The sequence below is a fragment of the Squalius cephalus genome (genome assembly GCF_949319135.1).
Source record: "Squalius cephalus genome assembly, chromosome: 24".
Lineage (NCBI taxonomy): Eukaryota > Metazoa > Chordata > Actinopteri > Cypriniformes > Leuciscidae > Squalius > Squalius cephalus.
The window spans coordinates 9,529,435-9,551,443 of record NC_137145.1 but is presented as its reverse complement, the minus strand read 5'-3'; the positions used below and the strand labels follow the sequence as shown (position 1 = coordinate 9,551,443).

Here is a 22,009-nt window from a genome sequence, read left to right as displayed (position 1 = left end):
TTTCAAAGCAAAACCGCTTTCTGTGTGAATACCTAAGAAGCAGAAAGGCCCAAATAAGTATTTCCACCTCATGCAAATACAGCTGTACCTTAATTCCAGGTATAAGATAACCATCTCATGTGAAACTATAGCCTTAACAAGATAGGCCTATACCACACATATTAGACAAGATACCACACTGAGCAGAAAACGGAAAAAACAAATAGCATGTCTATAGCCCAGAAATAGACGTATATTTGTCAGAGTAAAAGTATACTAAATGTCTGGTCTGCTGAGAACATTTGAATATGTGTATAACTATGAGTATGATTTTAAACAAAAAGCATAAATGGATCAATACAAGAATAATGTTTGAAAGGATTAATCATAGAAATTAACGTAAAGAATAATCATAATAATCATACGCATATCTTTTTCTTTTTCTTATACACCACGTTTAACAAGATTTCATTTTTAATATTATTATATAATTTTTACTTTTTAGTTGCATTTGTTTGGTTCTTTGTTCATCCTCAAACAATTATTTTATTTTTATTATTAAGAGGTTTTCACAAGAGTTAAATGTAAACTGCAAACATTAAACTTTACTGAAATTAAATGTCTTTAACTGGAAGTGTTCTGTTAACTCTGCTAAACTATAATTACTAAAACTAAAACTGAAACTAAATATATAAAAACTAAATAGAAATGTGTTCACAAAATAAAAACTAAACTAAAACTAACAAAACCATGAATGAAACTAACTAAAACTAAACTGAAATTTATAGGAAATTTGAAAATGATATTAAAATAAAAACTAATTTAAAAATGCAAAACTATAATAACCTTGGTCATAAGTCATAAGTCCATGTCATAAGTTGCAGTGTCGTCGCTGTTGATTGCAAAGTCAGTAGACAAGGCGAGAGGCTCGGGAGCGCGCATGCAGGTCATGTCACTGGATTTCGCAGGTAAATCCCACCTGGCACCTTCACATAAAAATAAGAATACTTGCTTTCAGAGGTAATAGCAAAACCCGCAAAGTGGATCATTTTAATGTGAGATTACAACCCCTTCACATGCAGGCAATAAAAAAGGATTAATTTTAGTAGAAAAACTACATATAGTACCTTTAATGCACAGATCCAAACTTCTGACCATACACAATTTTTTGTCCCACCTTTTTACATTGACTGAAGACACAACTCTCTGATATCAGTGTTTACATTAAACTCTCGCCTAAACTGAAGATTCTTTTGATGTTTGCTTTTATTTAATTTCATCAAAAGAAGCTTTTTTTGCGTGAGCGCTTACAAGCACCTGCTGCCTGCTTCATAAAGACCTCTCTTTAAGGAAAACTATCACTATGCACAAGCACATCACCCTCGGTATCAGATACCTTGGCATTGCTAATATGTATCTGATTTAAAAACCACAAAAATCCTATCTGTGGGGTGGGGTTCGGAGGTGGGGTTGTTTACTACACTTGTGTAACGATATCTGATCTGTCTCAAATATGTAAAAAAAAAAAAAAAATTATATATATATATATATAATTTACATTTGAGCTAATGTAAGCACAGCCGAAAAGAACACCATTTTATGCTTAATGCATTGATAATCGTCCTTAAACGCCATCACATCCTAACTCTGCTTTCATTTAAACACTGAAAAATTGGTCCCTTAAGTATTTGGTCACAAGTTTGACGTCTGTGGTGGCAAATATTATTGGCATTAGCAAGTTTTGTAGTTGATTGCTACATGCATGATTTTGGATATATTGATTCATCAACAGAAATCATGCTGAAATAAATGTATGTTATGATGTGAAATTAGGTCATTGTATTTAATCAATGTGATGCCACTGAACATATTTAATGTCATTAAATTATTCTGAAATCAACCTAGGCTAAAATAATACAATAGGCTGCGTAGATACTATATCAGGGTCTATGCAAAACATAGAAAACAAATACAAAAACTGCTAAATAAATATTACAAAAATATTTATTACATAACATTTTATGTTGAACTATGGCTTGTTTATTATCAGCCTTGAACTGTTATGAACTATTGTGTTTTCAACGAACTTCCATGTTTAATCACGGTTGCTAAGAAACCATGACGTATCTGTCACACTATAAACATACAGTATAAAAGGCAGGACATCAGTCTGTACTGGATGAGAAGAACATCTCAGAATCTCTTGCATGCTATTTTAATATTCACTGATTAGAAATTCAAATGTTTTTGAGTACCTAAAGAAAAACGCCTAAAGAAGAATGTTATTCATATTTACTCTTTAACATGACTGAAACTCTTTTTGTATTTCTTTTGAAACTGTACTTCAACTTTTCCAGTTTTCATCACCTTGCTGTTACAGACACTGTCTGCATCTTTTCCTTCACAGGAGCTTTTTTCCTGTGCATATATGAGTACATCAAGACTTTAATTGATTTTGACTTGTCCCTTGTAGATAGTGTATTTTAATGTGCTTGTGTCTATTTCTTTAGCAGTGGACTGAAAATGGCAAATTACACTGTGAATAATGTAGACGGCTTCATAATCACTGGATTTGATCACCTGCAGAACCAAAAGCTCCTTGGATTCCTCATCTTAATAACCTATATGCTCATATTGCTTGGGAACGGCATAAATCTGTGTATCATCTTGACTGACAGACATTTACACAAACCAATGTACATATTAATCTGTAATCTAGCTGTCGTTGACATAATGTACTCCTCTACCTGCAGCACAACCATGATCTCAGTGCTGCTGGCTGAGATTAAAACTGTGTCATACTACTCTTGTATCTCAAGGATGTTCTTCTATCATCTTGGTGATTTCACAGTATGCATGGCTCTGACATTAATGGCAATTGACCGACTTCTTGCAATTAGACTTCCTTTAAGGTATCACAGCATTGTAACAAATTCACGAACGTTTCTGCTAATTTTTCTGACTTGGCTCATTACTATCACTCTAATGGGTGTTTTGACTTCTGTGGCAAACCATCTTCCATACTGTCAGCCTGTTATCAGATATGTCTTCTGTGATTATCCATCCATGATCAGAGCTGCTTGTGTCAATCCTGAACCATATTTTTTCTTGCCTGCAATGATTAATCTGTGGTGGTTCTGTGGACAGTTTCCGTTTATTATGTGCACTTATGCTGTTCTGGCGTATAGTGTGGCTAAACTCTCCAATAATGCAAGCAAAAAGCAAATGATCAACACTTGTTTGAGTCACCTAATTGTCTTGTTTAGTTATTATGCACCGAAAATGGTCTCAGGATTACTAACTCGAATAGGAGTTGTGCTTCCTTTAACGGAGAGAAATGCAATATTAATTATTTCCTCATTAATTCCCCCCCTAATAAACCCCACTGTTTATTGCACCAGGACTAAAGAGATCAGGAAACGATTAGCAGATGTATTTTTGCACAAAAAAGTTGCACCAAAGCATTTAAAGGTTTTATCATAATAGATTATTATTTTCTTTCTCATGTCTAATTGTGATTGCTGTTTTGCTTTTCAATAATGTCTTTTCTGATGCTCCTGCTCAATTTAGAGATTATGTCAAAGCATAGACTTGCTGATACATTGTAGTGTAATGGACAGTATTTGATGAAATTCATAATGTAATGTACAACAGAACATCTTTGGAGATACCTGCCGCAGAGAAAAAAAAAACTTTGTTACATATTTGTACTTTCTCCCACACCTTAAATAATATTGAAAATATCATAATAATAACAAATTTACTTTTTAACTATACAGTAGCCTAAATACTTTGTCAGATTTGTTGTTTCATGCATGTTATGATCAGAGGAGAACCATCAGCGCCCTCTAGGCCACCAGAAAGGGCCTAAACTATTGTAAAAATTGTATTTACAAACCTTTAAATTAAGTTTTAAAAAAAGTGCAAAAAAAATTTAAGTCATCAGTTCTATGTTATTTTAGAAATGTATAATATGACAATAAACATCTAAATCTTTTTGAGGAAATAAACCCTTCAAATCTGCCTATTCAGTTTGTGTTGTGTAGACACTTTCTATGGTGGCCGAGAGAGCTCAACACGCTGCAACTGAAGAAAACACATGCAATAGAAACCATATACCCGCAAATTAAGAAAACATCTTCATCAGTTTTACAACACACGTGTTCTCCAAATACTCACAGCACAACCAAATAGAGAAAAGCGCTGCAAAAGTTCACAACACAACCTGTTATCAGATATTGGGGGGACAGTTTAGCTCCAACCCTGATCAAACACACCTACCTGTTAGTTTCTAGTGATCCTGAAGACACTGATTAGCTTGGTCAGGTGTGTTTGATCAGGGTTGGAGTTAAACTCTGCAGGACAGCAGCCCTCCAGGACCGAGTTTGAGGAACCCTGCTCTAGTTGAACAGCAAGGAGGCAAGGAGCATAATACATTTTTATTTTTTAACTTTTTATTCATCAAAGTATCCTAAAAAAGTATCACAGGTTATGAAAAAATATTAAGCAGCAGAACTGTTTCCAACTTTAATAATGAATCATCATATTAGAATGATTTCTAAAGGATCATGTGATAGACTGGAGTAATGATCCTGAAAATTCAGCTTTGCATCACAGAAATAAATGATAATTTAAAGTATAATAAATTGAAAACCAATTATTTTAAATTGTAATAATATATTGTCATGATTCTGCCTTCGGGTCCCAGATCTTCTCTTGTCTTGAGGCAGGATCATGACAGACTCATGTTTTCTGTGTAAGCACATGGCCATTTGTTTGGGCTGTGTGCTTGCGTTGTCTTGTCACCTCACCCCGCCCCCTTGTTATCTCATCTTGTAATCATTAGTTCATTGCTTTCACCTGTGTTACTGATTAGTTTGCTCCCTATTTAATCCCCTCATGTTTTCTGTCCTGTGTCGGTACATTGTCAAACATTACGTGTTATACTCAGTGACAGTCTTGTGATAACGTCATCTGAAACCTGTTTATTGAGAATTGTGAGTTTGTTTCCTGTCATCGTCAAGTCAGAGTCTAGTCTTTGTTTATTATCTTGTCTTAGTCAAAGTGACCTCTCCTCAGTCCTGTTTTGCCCCCTCGTGGGTTTTGTTTCCTGTTTTGTGTCTAAATAAACCTTGAGTGTCTGCATATCCTCTGCGTTTGGGTTCTCTCCTTCAACCACATAACATATATCACAATATTAAAAAAATTTCTGTATTTTTGATTAAATAAATGCAGGCTTGATGAGCAGAAGAAACTTCTTTCAAAAACATTAAAAATAGTAATGTTTCCAAACTTTTGACCTGTACTGTACATATATATGCATATGTATATATACAGTGAGGAAAATAAGTATTTGAACACCCTGCTATTTTGCAAGTTCTCCCACTTGGAAATCATGGAGGGGTCTGAAATTGTTATCGTAGGTGCATGTCCACTGTGAGAGACATAATCTAAAAAAAAATGAATATTTGGTACAGTAGCCTTTGTTTGCAATTACAGAGGTCAAACGTTTCCTGTAGTTTTTCACCAGGTTTGCACACACTGCAGGAGGGATTTTGGCCCACTCCTCCACACAGATCTTCTCTAGATCAGTCAGGTTTCTGGGCTGTCGCTGAGAAACACGGAGTTTGAGCTCCCTCCAAAGATTCTCTATTGGGTTTAGGTCTGGAGACTGGCTAGGCCACGCCAGAACCTTGATATGCTTCTTACAGAGCCACTCCTTGGTTATCCTGGCTGTGTGCTTCGGGTCATTGTCATGTTGGAAGACCCAGCCTCAACCCATCTTCAATGCTCAAACTGAGGGAAGGAGGTTGTTCCCAAAATCTCGCAATACATGGCCCCGGTCATCCTCTCCTTAATACAGTGCAGTCGCATGTGCAGAAAAACACCCCCAAAGCATGATGCTACCACCCCCATGCTTCACAGTAGGGATGGTGTTCTTGGGATGGTACTCATCATTCTTCTTCCTCCAAACACGTTTAGTGGAATTATGACCAAAAAGTTATATTTTGGTCTCATCTGACCACATGACTTTCTCCCATGACTCCTCTGGATCATCCAAATGGTCATTGGCAAACTTAAGACGGGCCTTGACATGTGCTGGTTTAAGCAGGGGAACCTTCCGTGCCATGCATGATTTCAAACCATGACGTCTTAGTGTATTACCAACAGTAACCTTGGAAACGGTGGTCCCAGCTCTTTTCAGGTCATTGACCAGCTCCTCCCGTGTAGTTCTGGGCTGATTTCTCACCTTTCTTAGGATCATTGAGACCCCACGAGGTGAGATCTTGCATGGAGCCCCAGTCCTAGGGAGATTGACAGTCATGTTTAGCTTCTTCCATTTTCTAATGATTGCTCCAACAGTGGACCTTTTTTCACCAAGCTGCTTGGCAATTTCCCCGTAGCCCTTTCCAGCCTTGTTGAGGTGTACAATTTTGTCTCTAGTGTCTTTGGACAGCTCTTTGGTCTTGGCCATGTTAGTAGTTGGATTCTTACTGATTGTATGGGGTGGACAGGTGTCTTTATGCAGCTAACGGCCTCAAACAGGTGCATCTAATTTAGGATAATAAATGGAGTGGAGGTGGACATTTTAAAGGCAGACTAACAGGTCTTTGAGGGTCAGAATTCTAGCTGATAGACAGGTGTTCAAATACTTATTTTCAGCTGTATCATACAAATAAATAGTTAAAAAATCATATATTGTGATTTCTGGATTTTTTTTGTTAGATTATGTCTCTCACAGTGGACATGCACCTACGATGACAATTTCAGACCCCTCCATGATTTCCAAGTGGGAGAACTTGCAAAATAGCAGGGTGTTCAAATACTTATTTTCCTCACTGTATATATGCATATGTATATATATATATGTATGTATATATATATATGTATATATATATATGTATATATATATATATATATATATATATGTATATATATATATATGTATATATACAGGGTCTGAAGTTAACTTTTTTGACCACCAGCCACTGTGGCAGGTAAATTTAAAAATCCACCTGCCACAGTGACTTTTTACCAGCCAATTTTTTTTTTTTTGCCTCATAAAAGGTGAAAAAAAAGGAATTGCACAAACATTTGTTCTTTAACTTGTAAGAATACACATTTAAGTGCTGTCAAGTTATTAACGAGATCCATACAAGTAATAATAACTCTTAGAATACAGATATAGACCTTATGTAGCTCCGCCCCTTTTCAGCGCTGCGCTCATTGTCTTTTGACTTCCGGTCTGTATTTTCACAGCGTTTTGCGTGTTTATTAATGAACGGCTCGTTTTAAAATCTTCCCGGTCGATTTACATTTGTTTAGTCATCTGCTTTAAACATTACAGTCCTCATGATAACTTTCGTTAACTTTACATTAAGTAAATCCACTTAAAAAGCTAATTACTCCTGGACAGAAATGCCATATAAATATACAGAGCGACCGCAAAACGGAAGTTAAAAGACAATTTTCCAAAGATGGCGGCGCCCTTGTTTCTCTGGCGCATAAGGTCTATAGACCTAGTGCAGCTCGTATGTAGCTGCTAAACAAATCACACGCGGCTGTGTTGATGGCTGGGCAGCTGTTACAGCGTTCAGGAACCGTTAAGCAGAACTAAATTAATATTGTTATTACTGGTAAAGTTACCGGGAAGGCTACCGGACATTTGGACACAACATCTGTGCAACTGTCATTGTACTGTAGCCTATGTCAGCGTTGCATTATCTCATATGATCTCACACATTCAAACGTAGTCAGAGAAGACGCATATTCTCTCCGATCACATACGTTCCGAAACACTCAAACTGCGCTGCTTTCACAGATGCTTTCTTTACTCCAGTAATGTGCCGCCACATTTTTAGCTAAAATCCAACGAAACATAGAACTTCGTTTGAATGTCAAAGAACAGTTGCAAAAACACACACACACACACAAAAAACCTTCGCCCCTTTAGTTACTGTTGCTATGTCCGACAAGCTACACCGCGCTCACGCCAAACCATGATCTCACGCAATGAAAAACACATCGCGCAGCAGAGAGGACACTGACAACACGGCCTCAAGTTAAAGCTGCTTGTGAACCGATCATCTCTTCCTTCTAGATAATTTATAGCATCAAATAAACATGAATGAACATAAGAAGGAATGTAGTTTTAACTGCGGAAAGATGTCAGTAGGCTTACTCAGTAACTTACACTCCGTTTTTTCAAGTTCAAATCCTCCAACGTTCAACTCTCCTGACTGCTTTGTCGGACAAAAAAAAGGCGGATTCGGCGGATTATGATTGGCCAGATCGCTTGTCAATCAAACTCCCCGCGAAGGGTCGATTCTCATTGGCTGCCTGCCAATGTGGCAGGTAGATTGACAGTGTTACCCGCCAATTGACCTTTCGCCGAGCCCCGCCCCCCCTTAGTTACTGTTGCTACGTCCGACAAACAAATGGTCAAACACGACCAGCGCGACAGATTGCCATGACGGAAAGAGGTATACCCGTGCGTGTCAGTGACATTTTTTGGAGCAATACCTCCGCGATATCCTCCAGATTGAGGCAAAAAGGGTTACAGTATGCAGTGGAGGGATATAATATAATATAAAAATACGCAATGAAGGAGACACGACTACTATCTACGTCTCTATCGAGGCTAATGCTTAACGTTACCGGTGTTCATACACATCATTTGTGATTATGACAAAGAACAAGGAAACAAGTGTTTAAAAGCATTGTAAGACACTTACTGTTGTGTTTTTGTGTGAAAGAAAAAACTGTCTCTGAAAATAAAAGTGCTGTCAGCAATAATTTCTTATGTGTGTTTTTTCATGGTTTTTTCGCATAACACGACTAAAATTTTAAATGCTGCAAAACACATGGGAGTTATATTCCCGATGCTGTAGTTTATTTGATCAGTCACAGTATATCATTAATCAAGCTTAATTTGACTTTTCAACTACAATTAGGCAGGTGAACTGAAAGCTTTTACAATATTTTAGCTATAACTTAGGCCTATATCATTGACAAAAGTAGCCTATGTGGTGCATTTTATTCCAAAAATGATTTTCTTTCTCAAATTCATGCTTCAAGTTGACAAAGCACAATAAACGAAATCACACAATAACTGTTTAACCAGACATAGCCTTAATTTGCATCTAAATAACTTTCATTGATTGTCTTTCATAATGCACTTACCATAATATTTATTAGGGGGACAACAGATCACAAAAATCGCGGTTGAGACCATAATATTTATTAGTGGGGCAACGGATCATAAAACTCGCGGTTCAGACAATATTATGTTTTTTGAGTTACAGATAGGAGTTTTTCAGATCAGAAAAACAAAACAAAAAAAAACTTTAAGTAACGTTAACTTAGCCATTGATACCACAGCCAGCAGACGTATTTATGCTTCGTAATGTTCGACACATTTAACTGGGATTGGGGCCGTCCACACTGTTTTATCCATTGTTGGCACCGCTCACGTTGTGTTTTCGGCTTTGGGAATGGAAAGACCACAACTCCTCCAGACAATCTCTCGGGGTATGTAATGTCCGATTTACAAACGCCATGGGCGCACGCTTCACCATCTTGCTATGGACCTGCTCACATAGTAACGGTTGCTATGATGTGTGATTGGACAATGGCCGTTTTGGGGGAGGGGCCGTCGAAAGGTCAATTGCAGAATTCACCCGCATTTGGCGTGTGGTCGGGTGTTAATTTCAGGCCCTGTATATATATATATACAGGGCCTGAAGTTAACTTTTTTGACCACCAGCCACTGTGGCAGGTGGATTTGAAAATCCACCCGCCACAGTGACTTTTTACCAGCCAATTTTTTTTTTTTTTTTTTTTGCCTCATAAAAGGTGAAAAAAAAAGGGATTTGCACAAACATTTGTTCTTTAACTTGTAAGAATACACATTTAAGTGCTGTCAAGTTATTAACGAGATCCATACAAGTAACTCTTAGAATACAGATATAGACCTAGTGCAGCTCGTATGCAAACAAATCACACGCGGCTGTGTTGATCGCTGGGCAGCTGTAGTTACAGCGTTCAGGAACCATTATGCAGAACTAAATTAATATTGTTATTACTGGTAAAGTTACCGGGTAGGCTACCGGACATTTGGACACAACATCTGTTCAACTGTCATTGTAGGCTACTGTAGCCTATGTCAGCGTTGCATTATCTCATCTCATCTCACCAACAGTTTAATACAACTCACACATTCAAACGTAACTTAGTCAGAGAAGACGCATCTTTCTCTCCGATCACATACGTTCCGACTTCCGAAACACTCAAACTGCGCTGCTTTCACAGATGCTTTCTTTACTCCAGTAATGTGCCGCCACATTTTTAGCTAAAATCCAACGAAACATACAACTTCGTTTGAATGTCAAAGAACAGTGGCAAAAAAACACACACACACACACACACACACACACAAAAAAAACAATCGCCCCTTTAGTTACTGTTGCTATGTCCGACAAGCTACACCGCGCGCGCTCACGCCAAACCATGATGTCACGCAATGAAAAACACATCGCGCAGCAGAGAGGACACTGACAACACGCTGACAGACAAGACAGTCCAGGTTACTTTTGATATTAAACAAAGTCTCAACGTTAAAATTTGGTCATTTTTAAAGAAATTTAGACAATACCGTTTTGTGGCTCTGTAATGTATCTTGACAGATAGCTGTGGTGCCTCAAGTTAAAGCTGCTCGTGAACCTATCATCTCTTCCTTCTAGTTAATTTATAGCATCAAATAAACATGAATGAACATAAGAAGGAATGTAGTTTTAACTGCGGAAAGATGTCAGTAGGCTTACTCAGTACACTCCGTTTTTTCAAGTTCAAATCCTCCATCGTTGAACTCTCCTGACTGCTTTGTCGGACAAAAAAAGGCGGATTATGATTGGCCAGATCGCCTGTCAATCAAACTCCCCGCGAAGGGTCGATTCTCATTGGCTGCCTGCCAATGTGGCAGGTAGATTGACAGTGTTACCCGCCAATTGAAGAATTCACCCGCATTTGGCGTGTGGTCGGGTGTTACAGTTTTTCTCGATTACTTAAACACATTTCGTGAAACTATGCCTCGTATTCTCAAAACTATAAACACAAATCCATAACGTCTCACCCAATTCCCCAAACATCCTATTTTCAGGTCAAAATTAAGCTCTACACTCAAAACCATTCACTCTTGCTGAAAAAACAAACTTTGCCCTCAGACAGGACACACAAGCCCTCACAATCACACACATTACAACATAGTCTAAGACACTGGTGCAATAAATTCAAAACAACATTTCCAAAACTGGTAAGTTATGTTGCTTGTGGTTCCCCCATCACAAACCTTTTCACATGATGAACACAAAAGACACAACCAGTGGATACATTGGCACATTTTTATTCATACACAGAAAACACACACACACAAAAACATTTTTTTTTTCCTGTTTTACTCCTTTTTTTTTTACTCCTTTTTTTACTGTCTCCTCTAATTATTATTTTTTTTTTAATATATATTTACTTACAGCAAGATGTGTGTGACCAACATATGACAGTAAAAGAGCACACACAAACCATATTCTAATATGGAATTCGAATTGTATTGGAATGGTAAAGAGTGTTGGGACGTAACAGGAGGGCCTCCACTCAAGGATACAATATGATGGACACGTCTAAGAATGTTCCACATATGGCTGAAATACCATCATTTGCCTAGAAAGATAACATTCTGGGAGTCAAGACTATAAAGGAGAAAGAATGCCCTCCCTTCACTGTCACACTCTGCAGCCACACTGTCTGACTGTACGACTGCTGGCCTTTTCTTGCAAGAAAATAAACCTCATCAAAGACTATTGTAAATGTTTGTCTCTTATTCAGTGATAGAATTTTGTTTGCCACCACACCTTCCTGAAGGTTCTCGAGGCGACGGTAAAGCGACTCAAATTTGGCCTTACTCGTAGCCGAGCCTCTCTCATAGTCATACCATTGACAAAGACATGGGCAACTAGAGTGGCTTGAATTTCATCTGAGACTGCTTGTCTTCTTGTCCTTGCCCTTCCTCCTCCTCATTCTTATCCCTCTTCCTTCATGTCTTTCTGGATCCATTGTTCCAAAACGCAATAAACTGATTTGGGCCCTTTTATATATCTATTGAAGGTTCTGATTGATGTGTGTTAAATTTTGACTCTTAGTGTTTCCACTTGGGTAATTGTGTGCTAACTGAGCTGAAGTTGTGCTGACTTGAGTAAACAATTTTGAATGCTAGTGCTTTCTAAATGACAACATGGTCTAAGCAATGAGAAATGAAGGGATTTGTGTGTAGAGTTTTGCAGTGACAGTTCAACAAATCTGACTCATGTGTCAAAACAGGGAATAGTGTTTATAGTTTAGTGAAATGGGTGTGCTTTTTGATAAATGGCGTTATGGTTTTGAAATTTTAGTTCAAAAGCCTGGTTATAGTGTTTAAGCAATCGAGAAAAACTGTAATTTCAGGCCCTGTATATATATATATATATATATATATATATATATATATATATATATATATATATATATATATATATATATATATAACCCATATTTGAAAGGGTTTTCATATAAATGTTTAGATCTATATAGCAATTTCCTGTTTTCTGATACATATGGACTTTCTAAACATAGTAAAATATACAGTAAAATGGTTCTATTTTGAATCAATTTAATTTAAATATATAATTACAATTATACATTTTTTAATCACACTTTTTAAAGTCAATACAAAAAGTGAATATAATAAAGGCATTCTGCAGCATTAGTCAATAGTCTCAATTGAGATCAGTAAAATCTGTGCAGAACCGATCACCGGTGAAAATTGTGAAAAATGTACAATCATGATGGGGGACATGCCAGGCTGCACAGTCAGGCACAGTTGCTTTCCCCCCAACTGCACTGACTAAAGTTAGTTGGCATAGTTACAGTGCCCCAGGAAGCCTCGGGACTCGCTAGTTATGGTATAAGTGGCATTACCTTCCCGACAATAGACTAATCACAACTGAGGTGACTAACCAAAACTAAAACAGAGACAGAGGGTGAAAGCAGCACGTGGAGCAACAATGTAAATTTAAATTATGTAAAATATACCCCCTAAACAAAATTATGAACCTGTAAATGAGCAAAATAGAGGCCTTTAAAACTTTATATCATCCAGTGGTGGAAAGAGTACTAACAAATTGTACTTAAGTAAAAGTATTGCTATAGGCTAAGTAATAATTTACTTGAGTACAAGTAGAAGTACTGAAAAATAATATGTTTGCTTAAAAACTACTCAAGTAACTAGGTTACAAAGTACTTTAGTATTATTTTTCCATTTTTAACCAAAATGGGGAGATGATAGTGATATGGAGCGCTAAACACTCTCATGTCATTTCTGTTTCATTCATACCGCAAGCCCAGATTCATCCTTTGCGCAGAAAGTCCACAAGTGAGATTCATAGAAGTATTAAACTTATGACATTTCAGGAAATGCCTTATATGGATATAATAAAATGCAAATACAGATGTTTTGACTGATGAAAGATGAAGACAAACAGATGATAGCGATAATATAGCTGTGCTCATCAAGCTATCTCAGGTATTTTCATAAGAATGATGTATGTCTTTAAAGAGATAGTTCACCCAAAAAGGAAAATTAGCCCATGATTTATTCACCCTCAAGTCATCCTAGATGTATATGACATTCTTCTTTCAGAACAATAGAAAGGTTCTTGGAAGAGCCAGAACATTTTTAAATATAACTCTGATTGTATTTGTCTGAAAGAAGAATGTCATGTACACCAAGAAGGACTTGAGGGTGAGTAAATCATGGGCTAATTTTCATTTTTGGGTGAATTAACTGTTTAATGCAATGCTAATCAATATAGCTTGTATCATAGAATTTAATAAAATAATACATTCTCACTCTGTGTTCAGAAGCAACATGAAACCACAAAAGTAATTTCAAACACGACTGACATGTATTGTGGTTTTGGAGCAAAACATGATATTAAACTCATAATAGTGTAGTGTTTGACAGTATGCTAAGCAAACATACTAGCTTTCCCTGTTGTCAAGAGCAATTGTTTTATTACTAATTTTGAAAAGTAAGTTTAAAAGTAAGTCCAGGTAAGATCATTTGAATGTTTTCATTTGAATCATTTCATAATTGAAAGCAAAGAAGGTTAAGTGAGAGGTCCGATAAAAAAAAAAGAGAGATTTACAACAATATGAATAAAAAAAAGTGCCAGTAAAAAAGAAAATTAAGTCGGGTATGGTTAACATGTTAAATTAAATTCTCTTTCTTTTTTTCTTTCATTCTACCGAAAATGTGCTGCAAGCCCACTGTAATGAAGTATACTTTTACATGCATCTGATTGACAGATAAATCATGCGATCTTATTTCACTGTTGTTGAGGTTTTTTTCAGCTTTGTTCAAAGCTTAAGTAAGTTCAGCGATTCATCACCCAGAAAGTGTACCTTCCCTGGGGGCCGCCATTGATTAGCAGACCATCACCTGCTGTTAGCATTCCATTGACTCCCATTCATTTTGGCGTCACTTAGACAGCGAATAACTTTACATCTGAGGCGTTTAAAGACTCAATTTGTCCATTATTTATTTCTGATTGCATCATAACCACGCGACTCTTGGTCACACAGTAGAGAAATTACCGTATAGGAGGAGAAGCTCGGAGGCAGTTGGGGGGACGTGGAGGCATAAAGTCAAGGGAGAAGCCCATAGAGAGTCATAAAGTTGCTCCTGCTCCTAGCTCATGGACAGCTCCTACTCACATTCTCCGTCTCTGCAAGATTGGGAAGGGAATGATTCCGATTTCTCTTGGCACAGTTACTAGAAGACAGACAGGTTGCTCACGTCACATCTACGTCATCAAGCTCAGTTTGAGTCTGTGCAGTACACTCAGCCATGAGGAACTGATTGCTTCTAATTGACTTCACTTTTCTCAGTTGAAGTCTATGGGTCGCTATGTCCATTTCTTTTACTGTCTGTGGTCAAATGTCAGCTTGCCCTGTTGCTCCGTCGGCACCTACTGTATGTCAAAGTAGCCTACTTTGTACTTTTGGTGAAAAATAAATGTAGCGAAGTTGAATACTTTATTTTTATTCAAATCAAGTAAAAGTAAAAGTACCACAATTTAATTATACTCAAGAAAGTAGAAAAAAAAATTGAAAAATCTTCTCAAGAACTGTAACTAAAGTATTTGTAATTAGTTACTTTCCACCTCTGATATTATCGTTATAGATTTCGTCATTGGAGTGAATGGACCTTGTAGACAATAAAGAAGCTGCCGTCAGACAGTATGAAATAAGAAACTAGATCTCTCTAGTGAGCATGCATGGCTGTATTAATAAACAGTTAATTAATTGTTTTCATTCAGTCTTTTCCCAACAGAGACATTATTGACACAATCTATTATTCAATTAAGTTAGATCATCAGTATATTAAACCCTTGACACCCTTGCGCCCTTGAGCAATGTCACTCAAATGGGACTTGAAATCTTCTAATAATATTATATTGATAATGATTAGATTTATTACTTGAGCATTCCATAAAAAAGCACTCTTTTCACAACCAGGAACAGGATTAGTGAGATGATGCTACCCATCGGGAGCACCTGAACTTTTCCTGGTGGGCCGCCCACCAAAAAGAGTGGCCCACCATGTTGCATGTTGCATTATGATATACAGTATATTGTTAAGCTTACTACTCACCATGTTGCATTATGGCATATATTGTTAAGCTTACTACTATGAGCTTTTACGGGTGTTACTTCTGTTAAGCTGTAAACAATCAGTGAAAAGGCTCTCTCTATGAACGCAATTCATTAAAAAAGTGTCACAATGAGATGACATTACTCACCCTTCAACCATCGAACATTAAAAGGAAATTTAAAAGTGTAAAAGCATCAACGTGGTACTTTCAATAGACCAAATAACCCCAAAAGCGTGAGTCTTTCCACAGCAATAACGGATAAGTTAAATATCACTGTAGTAATACATATCTGTAGGCTATAATGTAACTTATGTTGCCTTAATCAAAAATGTTCATTAACTTCAGCATTACGTGATACTATTTCAAAGTGATTTCCGTCATTTTGACAGATTATTGCATTTACCTGTGAAAACAAACCTGGAAAGAGACGTGAGGATTTGAGGAGAATAACAAGAGATTCTTCGTGCATTGCAGTGAATTATTAATGGAATATATCGTAAATTAAATTCGGGAGAAGAGACCACAAATGTGCAGTATACAGTATGTTGTCATTTTTCATACTTTTACAGTGGATTGCAAAGAAAAAAAAGAAAATAGTCATGAGGAAAAGAAAGCAGTGACTGAAAAGAGCTCTTGCCATTGATGTTCTTGTTATAACATGTCACGTTAAAATACCAAGTATAACTTTATTCTCATGATGTCTGAAATTATTCATTTCAGCCTTTATGAATGGAAGTTCCCCAAATCGGAAGTGCCACCCATAATTCAAAACGCAGTAAGGTCGTCAGGAATAAGGTGGACAGAAACTATAATTCCATGGTAATGAGAAGCATGTTTTTTGCCCGTGTAATGATCTTACAGTTAAACTTGATTCTGTCCAAGAACTAGCCTATATAAAACATTTCATTGGGGCAACAAAGGAGAATTTAAGAGCTTTATAGCCTGGATCCCATGAATAAAGGATGAAGCTATGGCTTTTTCTTCTGTGTAGATATGATCAGTTCTAATAAAATTTAATTGAAGTAAAATATTTACTCAATAATTAACACAGCCAATATAATGCAATATAATGCAGCTCTGATGATTCCCCTCTTCTAGAATACCTTCTAATCATGAAACTATTTAAAGTAAACTCCTTAATGCAGTTGTATGCTCAAAAGTTGTTGCTGTTTCAGGAAACCTGTTTGCTTTGACTTCACATCTGCTGTTAATGTGTCAGCCTGGAATATCCTACATATAGGCTTACGTAATATTAAAATGGAATATTCAGTGTATACTCGTTGTATCTCTGTAAAAAAAAAACACCAAGATGTGGCACCAAGATGGGCTACTTTGAAGGGGGCCCTTGGGTTTGTTATAGCCCCAGGGCCCTGCATGTTCTTAATCTGGGCCTGAGGATGACACTACACTCAAACTGCAGATAGAATAGTTCACTCAGTGTAATCATCTTCTGAGGAATTACATATAGACACACAATATCTTCCATAAGGTGTAGGCTGTCTAATGTAGTGTTAATTTAGTTAAAAACTACGATGAAAAATGTTCGTCGACAAGCTTTTTCCCCATGACTAAAGCAAGACAATGATGAAACTACACCAAGGTCATTAAATGATAACTGTAACTGTAATATCAACATGCAATATTATTGACGAAAAAAGACAAGATCAAAATGTAGTTATAGATCAAAAAAACTCCTGAAGCATCTCTTCCACAAAGGCTCTTTTATCCTTCCTGTTGCTCTTTAACAGAGTGGTTCCCATTCTACATGGTTCGGACATTCCATGCTCCAACGTGGATCTAACGTTTGGGCTGAGACTGTCTGTCACACTCCTAACATCCTGCTGGTGGCCTTTGTCAGAAGTGGTCATACTGCAAGTTGGCTGTGCCATTTGGCTTGAGTCCACTGCAGGCTCTATGTTGTTATTTGCAATTGTCACAGATTCTGTTACAGAAAGGTGTTTTTTTTTACCGGGTGTGGATGTTGGCCCCACACCTAACCCCCAACCTGCAGGACCAGGTGTTGTCCTTAGTTTGTTCCTTCGCCTGAGACCAATCTAGCATGGTTGAACCTGCCAGGAATCTGAATCCCTGCCAACACAGCTCCCAAGGTCACTAGGACACACAAATCCCTACAGCACGGCAAGGTGAAAACACAAGTGGGCTTCATAGGAAAATACCATTTAGTGGCCCTAATAGTTGTCCAGTAAGTTTTCATGGAAGCTATTCAGAGAGAATATCAGTGGAATGTGGAGTTCCTCAAGGGAGCTGTCTAGGACCACTCATGTATTCCATTTTTACTAATGATTTGCCTCTTGTTTTAAAGGTCCCATTCTTCGTGATCCCATGTTTCAAACTTTAGTTAGTGTGTAATGTTGTTGTTAGAGTATAAATAATATCTGTAAAATTATAAAGCTCAAAGTTCAATGCAAGCGAGATATTTTATTTAACAGAAGTTGACTACAAAAAACGGCTGGATTGGACTACACCCCTCTACTTCCTTCTTTAATGATGTCACTAGAACCGTAACCTCCGCCCACAGGAACACAGGCGTATTGATGGCGAAATGTCAACAGACGTGGTTGATGTTTATCTGTAATATATCGGATACCGCAAAAGTTTAATTCGAAGTTGTTAGTTTGCTCTGTCCATTTCACCACGGACTGTTTTTCTAACCTGGGATAATATCAAGCAGGCTTCTCTCAGCGTTTCATACTGACGAAGGGGGCAATTTCAACTATATTCCAGCAAGCGGTAAGTAGTGATTTAATATGGAAGTAGCGATCAACTTCACATCGTTTCTCTTAGTAGGATGAAAATAATCTTACTTAAACTGTGATTAATATACAGAAAGCGATCAAAGAACAATCCCTTTCCAATCGCCCAAGCTATCAATCACACAGTGCGAGTTTATCTGGACACTTGCCAAAACTCGTTATGAAATCAATGACGCTGTTACACTGCACAACGAAGCTCTTACTGTATTTATATACCTCATGTTTGCATTGGTGAAATCATTAGTGAGAGTGCAGAAACTGCGTTGCAATGATAAGATCTTTCACGCGATCAACAGACTGTTATCTGCTCAGTGCTCATCATCACTGCAACCTTTTATGTGATGGTAATAGATCTAAATACTTAAAAAACTTCTCACGATTCGTTAATCCAGATAGCTGTAATAGTAAAAACGTATAATAGCTGTAATAGTAAAAGTTTTCCAGATAGTTCCACATGTAATGCCAGATATTTCATATGCAAGCATGTCAGCCAATCACAGCAGTGGGCGTTTACACTGAAGTCTCACAGCAGACACGCCCCTTCAAACAGAGTGTTCAAACCAGGGAATGAAATCAGGCTAGGAAATATGCCTTTTATTTCTAAATAATACAAATTTTTGATCTAAAAAACATACTAACATTATAAGGGCACCCCTGGAAACATTATAAAATAATAAAAATAATCCATGGAATGGGACCTTTAAAATAAAACGCGAAATTAAAAATTTATTCAGATGATATTACAGTATATGCGTCTGCACCAACATCTGCTGAATTGACTGCCATTTTGAAAGAGGAGTTCGATACTATAGGAAAGTGGATTTTAGAAAACAAACTTATACTTAATACATCTAAAACAAAGAGTATAATATTTGGTTCAAATCATTCTTTAAGGTTTGAACCAGAGCTTAGACTACCGGTATACATAAATAAAAAAACTTATTCAGCTAGTGAAGGAAACTAAGTTATTAGGGTTCACCCTTGACAATAAATTGTCTTGGTCAAAACACATTGACAACACGGTTAATAAAATGAGTAAGGTGTTAGCTGTAGTAAGGCGTTAGCTGTAGTAAGGCGATCCAGAAAATATTTTACATCAGATATAATGAAAATCATGGTATTAGGTACTCTTTTCTTTTCACAGCTAGACTATTGCCAGATAATAAAAACTCCACCTAGTACAGAAAAAGGCGGCATGACTTGCTCTACAATGTCCATATGGCACAAATATTAACAGCATGCATCTCCATCTTAATTGGTTAAGGGTGGAAGGCCAGATGACTGAGGCAATTTTATTTGCAACGTGGAAGGTTTTACAGTTTAAAATTTCATTGGATCGGTACAATCAATTAAAATGCAATTCAGAGTCGAACATATGCCATAGGCAACAGAAGGCAGATTTTCACTCCCCAAAGCAAAAACTGATTTCCTCAAACATCCAGTAGTATATAGGACAATGAAAATGTTTGACAATACCATTGTCATTAATTGGAATAACACAGAAATAAAATTTAAAAGGCAGGTAAAAGCACACCTTGTCATATTTATAGGAGGTTATGCATATACGTTAGTTGGATGTTTTTTAAGTGTTAGACCTGGGGTTTGTTTAGACAAATCTAAGTGTGTTGATTTTGGACCCTGATTTGTTATTGATAGTATTTGTAATGCCTTTTGTGTATGTGATAATAAATAATGTATGTTTTTATGTGTTGTGTGGACCCCAGGAAGACTAGCTGTGCTCTTGGGCATAGCTAATGGGGATCCAAATAAATAAACAAATAAATATGAGGTACCAGGTGCAAACTCATTTCTAACACCTACGTTTTCTTTTAAATAAGGCAGCAATATTGTTGCCCAGTTCAGCCCAAGAACCATGTTACAAACTGGTGTGACCACAAGCTAGCAAATCACTACAACATAAGCTGATGTATTTGAGTTTCTAAATGCCTGATTCGGTTTATGAAAACTGCAACCTATAGCTTTATATAAATTACACAGAAATCCTTTAAACAGACACTGATGAGGTTTGATGTCATGAGTTTATGTAACCAAATGCAATAAACCCTGTCACTGTTGTTTGTCTGAAGAGTGTCAACATACTTGCTACATGTACCTAATTTGTTCTCTGGAGACACTAGACAGACCCTGAAGATTGCACTGATGGGAAACCAGACCTGAGAGAATTATCACTCAGAGATGAAGTAAATAAGTGACAACACCCAATTATGTAGACAATGACATTCAAAACAAGTTGTCTTTAAATGTCTGTGACTTTAACCTACATCACAAATTATTAAGATCAATAAAGGTCAAAATATAATTATGAATTAATTTTGGATTTAAAATTTAACATTAAAGTAGAGTCCAGGGTAGGTTTATGGTTAATTTAATAAAAAAATAATAAAGTGAATAGAATATTTTTGGAAAACACGTTTTGTGCGACCCAGAGGACAATACAATTGAACACTGCAGTCAAACTGTAACGCTGAAATCCACAGCAGATGAAGATGATTCCAAGATTTATTAAACAGGTACTAACAAAAGAGCCAACAATACGAAACAGTGTGCTAAGCACAAACAATACCAGACACTGAACTTCTTCTTTTTTCAACTATTTCTTGTGCATTACCGCCACCACTGGACTGGAGTAAGGAACGGGAGTTACTGACTATTCTGTACTGTTTTAAACAAACAAAATAAACAAACAAACAAACAAACAAAAACAATCAGATAAAGTAGAGTTTATATCCTTTTAAAAAGGCCTGTACTTTTCAAAAAAGAAAGTAACAGACACTGAACTGAAGACAAGCAGGAACTAAATACACAGATGATAACGAGACAATGACAGACAGCTGTGATGATAGTTAGTGTCCATGGTGATTGACATGCAGGTGATCAGGGGCCTGTACCATGAAGGTAGCTGAACAAACTCGGGGTTACAGGATAAGTTTTGAGTTGACAAAACCAAACCGATGCAATCAGGCTTTATTGGTACCATGATGCAGCTCATCAACTTTCTCTGTCAACTCAGGCTTTGATCCTCAAGCTATGATTACTCCACGCGCGCGTGCACATAAAAGAGTGACGTCGACACTGAACAACCAATCGCGGGTCGCGATTTTTCCGCGGAGGAGCAAGAGATAATCATTCATAATTACGATGAATTTAAATATGTATTTCAAGCTCGAAACAATACGGTCTCTGCGGCCAAAGCAAGAGAAGACTGTTGGAGAAAGATTGCTTGTTGTTAATGTGTAAGTTAAACAAATACGTTCTATATTTATGTAAAATTATGTATGTATGTGTAGCCTATACGTGTAATATAGCCTATAGCCTATTTTTATAATATATAAAAATGTGCATGTACCGGTACTAAGAAAAATTAATATTCATTGATTTTTAGATGCAACCCCAACTCCAAATGTTCTTGGCAGCAGATAAAGACAAAATATAAAAATACAATTCAAAGTGGTGAGTATTTACCACAACCTTTTATTATTTTTGTGAACA

General features: G+C 36.9%; 1 protein-coding gene across 1 annotated transcript; it reads left to right on the top strand.

The window, feature by feature from the left end:
* Positions 1-2,502: 2,502 nt before the first annotated feature.
* Positions 2,503-3,462, top strand: LOC307152928 (olfactory receptor 10G4-like; the record flags this gene model as incomplete). Its single annotated transcript, XM_079861924.1, has 1 exon — positions 2,503-3,462. The coding sequence occupies one exon, from the start codon at positions 2,503-2,505 to the stop codon at positions 3,460-3,462; it is 960 nt and encodes a 319-aa protein (XP_079718050.1).
* Between the last annotated feature and the right edge of the window lie 18,547 nt (positions 3,463-22,009).